At 46.6% G+C, this 10,848-nt stretch overlaps 1 protein-coding gene across 2 annotated transcripts; it reads right to left on the reverse strand.

Annotated features, from left to right (window-relative positions):
* Window positions 1–861: 861 nt before the first annotated feature.
* LOC130872658 (cytochrome P450 1A2) lies at window positions 862–10,545 on the reverse strand. 2 transcript variants are annotated; one of them, XM_057766833.1, is made up of 8 exons: window positions 10,526–10,545; window positions 8,382–8,404; window positions 5,539–6,332; window positions 4,854–4,971; window positions 4,164–4,253; window positions 3,782–3,905; window positions 2,896–2,982; window positions 862–1,156 (listed from the first exon to the last, which is right to left on the reverse strand). In XM_057766833.1, exons 1-8 carry the CDS (start codon window positions 10,543–10,545, stop codon window positions 862–864), a joined length of 1,551 nt encoding a protein of 516 aa, XP_057622816.1. The 2 variants fall into 2 exon arrangements, with proteins under 2 accessions (XP_057622816.1, XP_057622815.1); XM_057766832.1 differs by lacking the exons at window positions 8,382–8,404; window positions 10,526–10,545 and having other exon boundaries at window positions 5,539–6,366.
* Between the last annotated feature and the right edge of the window lie 303 nt (window positions 10,546–10,848).

Raw genomic sequence — 10,848 nt, forward strand, 5'->3', positions numbered from 1 at the left:
AGTGTGTCAGGGATCTTGCTCTGTCACTCTGAACCTTATTCCTCTCAGATAAGATTACTTACTGGACCAGGGAGCTGGCTGTTTGGCTAGGCTGGCCAATAAGCTCCCAGGATCTATCTGGAAACGCCCCATAGCTTTGGGGTTACAGGGAGGTATGTCCATGTCCCCCTATTTTATGTGAGGCCTTGGGGTTCAAACTTAGGTCCTCAGACTTGCACAGCAATCTCCTTTGGCCACAGAATCATCTGGCCAGGTCCCTGTCTTCACTCTCCAGTCAACCCACATACATCTGGGGTTGTGATTCTGCCCTCACAGCTTCTACTGTTTGAGGATAGGACATAGGGACAACATGTCCACCACAGGCTGGTCCCTTCCTCTCTGTCCCTTTTACGTATTCAAAGACTGAAGTCCTAGAAGAGGAGAGGAAGAGAAAGCAGGAAAGAAGAGCCCACCTTAACTATGAGGAAACAGAATGAGGGCTGCTTGGAGGCGCAGGCTCAAGCAACCGAGGTTTATTACCCTACAGACCACATGAGTGAACTTTGAAAGAACTGTATTAAGTGAAAAGAGCCAGTCACAGACCACACATCATGGGGTTTGTGTGAAATGGTGACAGTAGGCAAATCTACTTGTCAAAAGCTAGATTGGCATCTGGAGGGACAAGGGAGACAGGTTAGGAGAAATAGCCATAAATCTTAATGGTTATAGATTTGTGGGGAGGTATGACAGACAATATTCTAAAATTGATTAGAAGTGAATTAAATGGTGAAAGATTTGTACTCCAAAAAAGCTGTCAATTAGAAAGGAAGGAAAAAACAAAGTGACGGCCCCATGGCTGCCTCTTCCCCGCCTCGGCCATCTTCACTTGGAAAAGCGTGGCCAGGCCTGAAGGTGTTTGCAGATCGGAGGCTTCATGGTCAGCCCGTAGGTTGGTGTCAGGTCCACCTTGAGGCCTGGTGGCACGCTGAACTCCAGCTGATGCAGCAGGATGGCTAAGAAGAGGAAGACTTCCCACTTGGCCGGGGTCTCTCCAATGCACCGACGCTTTCCCAAGCCAAAAATCATGACCTTTTCACTCAGAGTCTTGTTGATGGCTGTGCTGTCCTCAGTAAGAAACCGCTCTGGACGGAACTCAAAGGGGTCTTCCCACTGCTTTCTGCAAGAGGAACAGACAGGACCTGAGTGGGTGGCCTCTGGGAGGAAAGGGGAGCTATGTCCTCCCAGCTTCTGTGAGAATGTGGTGTTAGAAAAGACTGAGGGTAACAAGAGCCTGTGAGGAAGGTACCAGACTCGGTGTTTATCTCCTTTGTGATGGTTCTTTTGTGTTTGTTTGCTTTGAGACTTGTCTCCTGGGTCTAAAGTTGGCCCTGAACTCCATAGATGACCCCAGGTCACCTTGTTTGAGATTCTGACCCTTCTGCATCTACCTCCAAGTGCTGGGATGTAGGCCTAAGCTTCCACACCTGGTGCTGGGGATGGACCCAGGCCTTGAGCATGGTAGAAGGCACTCTACCCACAGAGCTGCACCTCCAGTCATGGTAGTGCTTCTGAAAATAACATTCTCTCTAAAACGACCCATCGTAAGGAGAGTGGATTTTGACTATTTTTAATTTTTTATTGAATATTTATTTATTTATACATATGAATGCTCTTTCTGCATGTATGCCACCATGACAGAAGAGAGCATCAGATAGAAGAGGGCACCAGATGTCATAGATGGTTGTGAGCTATCATGTGGTTGCTGGGAATTGAGCTCAGGACCTCCGAAGGAGTAGGCAGTACTCTTAACCACTGAGCCATCTCTCCAGCCCGATTATTTTTAGTTTTTAAATTATAATTTTATTTAAATCTTCATGTGCATGTGGAGGTCAGAGGACAACATGCAGGAGTCACTTCTCCCCTTCTACTATGTGGGACCTGGGGATTGAACTCAGGATGTGAGGTTGATGGCACATGTTTTTACCCTCTGAACCATTCCCATGATGCAAGATAGTGGTTTGTTTTGTTGTGTTGGTTTTTCAAGACAGGGTCTCTCTGTGTAGCCTGGTTGTCCTGGAACTCTCTGTGTAGATCAGGCTCGCAGAGAATTCAGAGATCAGCCTGCCTCTACCTCACAAGTGATGGGATTAAAGGCATGTGGGAACACCACCAAATGGTTGATCATAGTTTTAATACTCTTTTGTATTAGATCCTTTTTCTTTCCTTGATGTAGTTCTGGGAATTGAACCTAGGGCCTTCCACATGACATACACTACCAATGTTTGTTCCTTCAAGGAAATAATGTGTTATCTAAAGAAAATTTTAAAAGGGATAACATGTTTCTCTCCCTCCTATTTTCAAAAGGCCAGTGGGAAGGGAGATCACTGGCTTGCTTGGCTAATGCTTAATTATAATCTGGTACTAAAAATAAACTATACAACACGAATGGGGTTCTATGTCAATATGTCCTGGTTTGGATGGATCAATCGGCCTGATTACAAATTAGAGTGGAGTTTTCCAAGGAGATCATTAGACCATTCCCATAAGTCATCCAACTGGGACCTTGGGACATGGGGAAACTTTCTAACCAATTTCTCCTTCCTTCTTTCCTTCCTTTCTTTCTTTCTTGAGACAGGTATGCAGCCTAAGCTAATCTAAAACTCAGACTGACCTTGAACTCACTCTAATCCTCCTGCCTCAGCCTCCTGAGGAGACTGGATTATAGACATTCACCTCCACACCAGATACCTAGTTAAGTTCTTCTGTACACCGAGTTTGAGGAAGTGACTCTAAATTTTGTCACTTGGGACAGGCTATGTAGCAGTGAGTGTTGGTCCTTATATAAGCAGTTCCTGAAGGGACAGACAACCTTCCTGATACTGAGCATTCACCTTCCCATCAGGACTAAGTACTCACTCGTCATGGTTGACCTGCCACTGGTTTATGAAGATACAGCGCTCCTTAGGAATGTGGAAGCCATTCAATGAGGTGTCCCTCGTTGTACTGAGGAGAGAAGAGAGCTCTGCCAGCTCAGGGCTTGGAGAGACTGTGGTGTGGCGTGTTCCTCCCTCCACTGCATCCCAGTGTCTGATTACCACAGTCTCCAAGCCCCATCCTGGGAGGTCATGTGAAGGGCAGGGAACATGGGGGGTTATCCTTCCTTTTGCTGGGATCCTGTCCTACAACTTCAACACTTCTTTACTAGACTTTTCTTGTGCCCAGATGTGCACTGGGGCAGTCTCTGAAGACAAGAAATCAGGGAATGGGCCTTGCCCTGGGGAGTCTGCAGATTTTGTACCAGGAATAACTAGCCTATGGGATGGGCAGAGGTGAATGTTCCCTCTCACAGTCGGGGAACTTGGGCTGTAAATCTTACAAATCCTCGGAGGATGAAGTTCTACTTGGCCGATGGGCAAAAGAGGCTTCTAGATGGAAGAAGACTCATGTGTCAGGACTGACCTTTGGTAAGGGTAGAGTTTGGGAGTCAGATAAGTGGATAGACACATTTCTGGGCAGAAGGTCTGGTTTGAGCAATGTTGACAGGTGATTGGATTACCCTTGTGAGGGAAGTGAGGAGGGCCTGGCTGGAGCAGAAGATTCCATAGGGAGCAAACACAAGTGGAGGTGAGTGACCACTGAGGCCATCAGCGACTGGACTGGTGGGGTAGACCAGAGATTGATGGGGTCAGATGTAGAAATTACCATGTTCAGGAATGAGATACAGCCTGAGTTGTTTCCAGAGCTCAGAAACAGGGTTGGTGAACAGTATGAAAACGTAGGGGGCACAGAACAGAGCCCTTACCTGTGGGGGATGGTGAAGGGGACAAAGGATGTGTATCGGTATATCTCCAGGATGAAGGCCTCCAGATAGGGCAGCTGAGGTCTGTCAGAAAGCCGTGGTTGCCGATCCCTGCCAATCACTGTGTCTGCAAAGCACAGCAGAGCTCATGGGGTGTTGTCTGCTCCACACATATGTGTCCCTGTTATACTAGGGTCACTCTATATTGGCTATGTTTACTCATGTTTCTGAGACCCCACGGTCCACCCACACCTTATGTGCACAAGTGGGGGATGCTATGTCCTAGGACTTACACATAGTACACACATGAACACGTATTTGTAGATCAGCAAGTGACCTGGAGGCTCACAGCTTCTCTGACTCGAGGGTCGAGAGCAACACATACCCAGCTCCCTGTGGATCTTCCTCTGCACATTGAGCCATGTCACAAGGAGCAAAAGGCTCCAGGAGATGGCTGTTGTGACTGTGTCAAATCCTGGGCAGCAGGGAGTAGGGAGAAGGAGAAAGGACAACAGGGAGAAGGAAAAGATTTAAATGAGCTTCGCCGTAAACGAAACAAGCCTTATCCTCTCAGGCTCCCACCCCTGTGTATCCTGAGGGAAGGGCTGAGTACTCAACAGAAACTTGAAGCCAAGCATGATGTCTTATACTTAGAATCCCAACACTAGCCTAGTCTGAGGCAGGAGAATTGTCACAAGTTTGAAACTAACCTGGGATACAGGGATGAGACTTTGTCTCAAACAAAACAAATCAGAACCAAAGAATCCAAATCCAAAACAAATCAAACAAACAAGAACCTAAGAGACGCTAGTTTCATAGTCAATGGCTGAAATTACAAACCTGAACTCTAGGTTGTAGAATCCTTTTACTTTCTAGGCAGGGAAACCCAGGCCCAAAAGGAGAGGGGCTTGGTTGAGTTTCTCCCAGGAGTTGGTTATACAACATGAAGTCACACCTTGATCTTATGGCAAGTGTCTGCCCTGTGTCACCTGCCATGTGGTTGGTGAGTTAGTAGGTAGGGTGGGTATGGGTAAATAGCAGCTATTGGATCAAGAGGCAGGGGTGAGGCTCATACCAGCTCCAAAGAGGTCATTGACAATGTTGACAATCTTCTCCTGGGGGATTTGGACACCAATGTCCTTGGAGTTCTCAGTGTGCTTGAACAGGGCACCTGTGATGTCCTGGATACTGTTCTAGAGGACACAAGTTTAAGGGAACTTTGACATTTTGATGGCCAAATGCCAGACCATGCCCCATCCCATTTGAGATGTCCCCAGTGCCTAGGAACTGCATGCCCTTCGGGAACTGGGCTGGGACTCAGAGTTTTGAACTGGCATCAGCGCTAAATCGAGCATAGTCATTTCGTGTGCCACCAACCCTTCTTCCATAACCACAGGGGTCGGGTTTCATAGAAGGAAGAAGTATGTGTGAACCCAGGGAAGAAAAGTGATCCGAAGCTGGAATTTAGCCCCTGTTGAGGTTCATGTTCCTGCAGAACAATAGCCTTTAGATGAACAACACCCCATATTCAAAGCTCTTCCAAGGCTCCATTCATCTGCCTTTGTTTTCTGGGTTTTGGAGAAGCCCCCGGGTGGAGCAGTAGGGGACAGGGCGTGACTGCAGGTCACTGGTCTCTGAGTGGTCCTTAGCTTTCTTAGGTCTTGCCAGCACATGGCAGTCCGAATACCGTGGACTAGGATGTGAGGGGATGTTCTCTGGGCCTGTGAGTGATGGGTTTACTATCTACCTCCAAGTCTCACCTTGTTGAAGTCTTGATAGTGCTCCTGGACGGTCTTCTGTAGGAACAGCACAAATTTATCATTGAAGTTCTTAAACCTCTTGAGGCCTGGGTTGGGCAGGTAGCGCAGGATGGGGAAGAAGTCTACAGCATTCCCTGATGAGACATTCTCCACAAAGTTGTTGCTGCTCTTCACGATGCTCAGCATCTCTTCGCTCTTCCGGGGGAAGTTCTTCCCAAAGCACATGGCTCCAATGACGTTAACCACCGTTTCTACCACTAAATTGACAGGTTCAAAATGCCCAACTTCTTCCATCTGCTTCTGGAACTTACTGACTAGATGGTTAGCCTCCTTGTTCACATGCTCCTCTAAGTAGCAAGAGGATGATGATGTCGGGTCTGAGGCTATGGAGAAACTCTTCAGAGCATCCATGGCTAGGCGGCGGCGAGCAACCCACACAGGTCCACTGTCTGGGTTGAAGGTCATGCTTTTACCGTTAGTGATAAGTGTGAAACTGTAGAGGTCTGGTCGGCCCTTGAAGTCATCTCCCTGCTTCACCAGGGCTTGCCGGATGGTGTCCAGGCCACTCAGCACCACCACAGGGGTGGAGCCAATGCGGATCTGCAGCACATCCCCATACTGCTTGCTCAGCTTGGTCAGTGACAGATGTGGGTTCTTCCCCAGGGTCAGCATATGCCCAATGATGGGCCATCCCCAGGGTCCAGGCGGACTCTTCAGACCTTTGGGGACCCGGGTTCTTAAAGCTTTGACCACACAAAATACTATACAGAAGATGGCAGTGGCCAGTAGTAGCTCTGGGGTCAAGGAGATGTTCTGGAACAATGCCATCTGTGCCAGCTGCAGGGGAAATGGAAGGGTGGGGAGGTTTAGCTCGGATTCTGAGCCTCCCTTTATTCCTTCACTCTCTCATTTAGTCGGGATACTTTCTGTTTGACTTTCAGCCACACACCACGACAGTGAAGATATACCTGTCATGTGTCCTGTTCCCTCAGGAATTTGCCCTAACCTCATCGCAGAATTCAAGGGCTGCAAAAGAGCCTTATAGCCTTATGTTTCCCAACTTTAGTGTCTGAATTTCCACCCCAGGCTCTCCTGTCTATGTCTTCTCCCATTTCCATTTCTGAGACTGGAGTGGATACAAATGACCATTCCAAAACAATGAAGCTAAAGACATCTCCTCACCAGCCCCAATTACAGAGTGTTTTCTGGGTTTTCTACCAAAGGGTCTAACACAGTGTGGGCTCCCTGTTGGAGCCCTCTACACACCCATGGAGCAGAAGATGTCCCCTTGCCCAAGCAACAGAAGGTCAGTGTCCCTGGAATCATAGCTATGATCTGTGGCATCCCCTTCCTCGATGACTCTCTATCAATACCACAGGGACATAGCCTCTAGAAATGAGCCTTCATTGACCTCCATTCTTGGAGACTAAAGCAGGCGACAGCCAGGCCAAAGCTCCCCAGTGCTAGGCAAGTATTCTCTTCCTGTCTTCTTACTCCAAGCAACCTCCTTAGAGACAGCCTATTTGAAACTCCTTAATTAAAGACTTGGGGGCAGTGAGATGTCTCAGTGGTTCAAAGCACTTACTGCTCAGCATGACAACCTGAGTTTGAGCCCTGGAATCTACATATGGAAAGAGAGAACTGACAACTGACTCCTGAAATTTATCCACTGAACTGTGACATTCATACAGACAGACGGACACATATCACACACACACACACACACACACACACACAGAGAGAGAGAGAGAGAGAGAGAGAGAGAGAGAGAGAGAGAGAGAGAGAGAGAAGGATAAACTAAGGTTCAGGACTGAGAAGCAAGAAGCAAAACCTCAGACCTCCTTCAGTCTTCAGAGGGTCCCCATTTCTCCATCTCTGAAAGAATTAGGATATAGAAGCTGATTCTGTGATCAGAAAAGACACATATACCTGAAGGGTAGGAGCTGGAGATCGCAGTTGTAGGAGCCAATCCAGGACGTCTGCGTTCAGGTGAGGGGCCTTTTATAACACCACCCTCTCCGGACTGGCCCAACTGTTTGAGTCACTTGATATCAAAGCTGGTTACCGCGCAAAGTTAAAAGGATCAATTCTTGGCTTTGTGTCAAGATCCCTCTGTCCCGCATTCTATTGTCTTTGGATCAGAAGATGTTCAGATTCCTTAGAGATAAATATTCAAGGCATTTTAGGGTCCAGGGTAGAGAATACAATCTTTCAAAGACAGTGAGTCCAGGGGGTAAAAGTTAAGCCTGTGGGCAGTACACCCCTTTTTTTTTTTTTGCATTGTACCCCAGGCCAACCAGGGGCAGCTCATGCTCCCTGTGAAGGCAGAGAGGGAGTTGCATTATTCTACTGAGTTTTCTCCATTGACAAACTACCTGATGAAAGTCAGTTAAGGAAGGAAGGTGGCTTTGATTCACAAGTTTGGAGTGTAGTCCATGGTGGCAGGGGAGTCACAGCAGGAGGAACACCAGTCAATGTGTCACATTGCATCTGCAACAAGGTGCAGAGAGAGATGAATGCTGCTGCTTGGGAGTGTCTCTCTCTCTCTCTCTCTCTCTCTCTCTCTCTCTCTCTCTCTCTCTCTCTCTCTCTCTCTCTCTCCTCAACCAGGGACTGAAGCCTAGAAATGTCGTCCATGATTTGATCCAAGTCATAAAGTGTCTTCCGTCCTCAGTTACACTTTCTGGAAAGCTATGCCCTTAGGGCATCTTCTAGGTGACTCTAAATCACATCAGGACGACTCTGGAGATTAACCTTCATGGGTATGTTCTAGCTATGTCAACAATCCCTACACCTCTGTGGTGTGTGTGTGTGTGTAATTGAACCTACATCCACTAACATACTTGATGAAGACTCTGGCACTGAACTATGTCTTGACTCCTCCCCCAAATTTTTATTTTTTCAAACTTTGTATTCTAAAGAGAGACCTTCTCTACCCTCTTTTTCCGGTGTATGATGGTAAAGAATTAATTAATGTCATGAATTGCTGCTTATGCCAACTGGCTTGGATTCATAGTCACATCATTGGGCAGGCAGGCAGGGGAAGCACCAACAAATCAGACAAGTTCCAGAACCAAGAGACAAAAGAATTAAAAACAAATGCAGGGTTGTGTATAGTAGCATACCTTTCAATCCCAGCACTTAGGAGGCAAAAGTAGATGGATCTCTATGAGTTCAACGTCAGCCTAGTCTACATAGTAAGTTTGAGGACATCTGGGTTACATAGCAAGACGTTTTTTAAAAAAACATAAAATACTGTATATGAACTTGATTAGAGTCTATGTTTAACAGAAACTAATTTTTAAAGTCACAGAAGACATTTTTTGGAAGGATAATTAAGGACTCATGGCCATGGCCTGGAGAATATGCTACATTCCTGAATTAATGAATACTATTTATCTCAGATGTGACATACGATCATGCTTACATGCTATCTAGAACAGAACTAACTAGTCTCCTAGTCCTATGAAGAGGCACCATGACCAAGGCAAGCCCTATAAAATAAAGCATTGAATTGGAGGCTTGATTGCAGTCTTAGAGGATCAGTCCATGATCATCATGGCAGGAAGCAGACAGGCATGGCGCTGGACTAATAGCCGAGAGCTTTTCATCTTTAACCATAGATAGAAGGCAGGGAGAGATCAAGATTGGCTTGTTGTGGAGATTTGAGACCTCAAAGGCCACCCTCAGTGACAAAACTTCTCCAACAAGGCTACACTTCCTAATTCTTCCCACCAGTTCCAGAGACGGGGGACCAAGTGTTCACAGGTATGAGCTATGAGAGCCATTCTCATTCAAACCACCACACGTGGGACAATGTTCTTGTTCTTAGGAGGCTAATGCTGTATGTTTCAGGGATGCAGTTTCATGATACCTGCAACCTTTCAAGTGGTTCTTTTACAAAAAGCCAAGGGAAAAAACCCTGTATTTTGGAACTTTTGAGATGCTTCAGTGTGTTCATATGCTTGCCACCGAGCCTGATGACCTGATTTGCATCCTCAGGTCTCAATGCGCTAGAAGGAATTGCCCTATGACCTTCACATGTGTGCCTTGGCAATTCACCTATTGGCAAATGTGCACTCTCTCTTTCTCTCCCTCCTACACACACATCTACACAATAGATAAAAAAAAATAAATAAAATTAAAAAAAGCCAGGCAGTGGTGGTGAACGCCTTTTAATCCCAGGACTCAGGAGACAGAGGTAGGCAGATCTCTGAGTTTGAGGCCAACCTGGTCTACAGGAAAAAGTTCCAGGACAGCCAGGGCTACAAAGAGCAGTCTTGTATTGGGGAAAAATAATACACACACACACACACACACACACACACACACACTCTGGACTGTCAAAAATGGCTCCGTGGGTTAAGGCGCTTACTGCCAATCCCAAGGACTTGGCTCTCCAGGACTCATATGGTGGAAGGAGAGAATAGATCCTGCATGATATCCTCTGACTTCCATGTGAGTGCCAAGGCACACAGACAGACACACGCACGTGTTCCCCCCGCTCCACACACACACACACACACACACACACACACAGACAAAATCCCTTTAAACTTCAGGATCAACTTGTGCAAGTGTCAAGGATGTATTGTGGGATGTTTATACACTGTGTGTCTGTGTAATTGCTGTGACTGATTATAATTTAAAAAGTTGACTCGTCAATAGTTAAACAGGAGACTATAGGCAGGACTTCTGGGCAGAGAGAGAACTCTGGGGAGAAGAAAGGCTGAGTTGTCTGCCGGTCAAGGAGGAAGCAGGATGGGCAGCATGGAAATGAGGGAACAAGTCATTTAGAAGAATATACACTACAAAAATACGGGTTAATTCAAGTTATAAGAACTAGTTAGGAACAAGCCTAAGCCAAGGCTGAGCTTTCACAGTTAATATTAAATCTCCGTGCCATTATCTGTGGGCTGGCAGTCCTGAAGAGAAAGTACTGCAATAGGATGGGGACTCTGACAGAGTCACAGAGCAGTGTGAAGACAGCTGGGAAGGAGGGAACATGGTTTCCTGTCTGAGTCTTCACTGCATTCAGCTCACTCAATGGAACAGGTCAGAAAATCAGGCTGAGTTTCATACAGATTTCTTTTCTTCTTTCTCATTAACTGAATCCCGTGGCTTATTTTTTCTAGATGCCTCCCCACCCTTTATTATGAGACAGGAGCTGTCTATTGTATCATTGGCTGTCCAGGAACACACTATGTAAACCAGGCTGGCCTCCAACTCAGAGATTTATGCCCTCTGCATTCTGAGTGGTAGGATTAAAGGTCTGTGTCATGATGCCTGGCTATAGATGTACTTTAAAAT

The sequence above is a fragment of the Chionomys nivalis genome, chromosome 4 (genome assembly GCF_950005125.1).
Source record: "Chionomys nivalis chromosome 4, mChiNiv1.1, whole genome shotgun sequence".
Classification (NCBI taxonomy): Eukaryota; Metazoa; Chordata; class Mammalia; order Rodentia; family Cricetidae; genus Chionomys; species Chionomys nivalis.

Coding starts and splice junctions, on each gene's coding strand:
- LOC130872658 (XM_057766833.1), bottom strand. CDS start 10,545: ATGTTCCCTCCTTCCCAGCT. Junction 6,333..8,381: donor AGTGCCAGAGTCTTCATCAA/GTATGTTAGTGG, acceptor CCTTGACCCCAG/AGCTACTACTGGCCACTGCC. Junction 1,157..2,895: donor TGGCAGGTCAACCATGACGA/GTGAGTACTTAG, acceptor TTCCTCTTGCAG/AAAGCAGTGGGAAGACCCCT.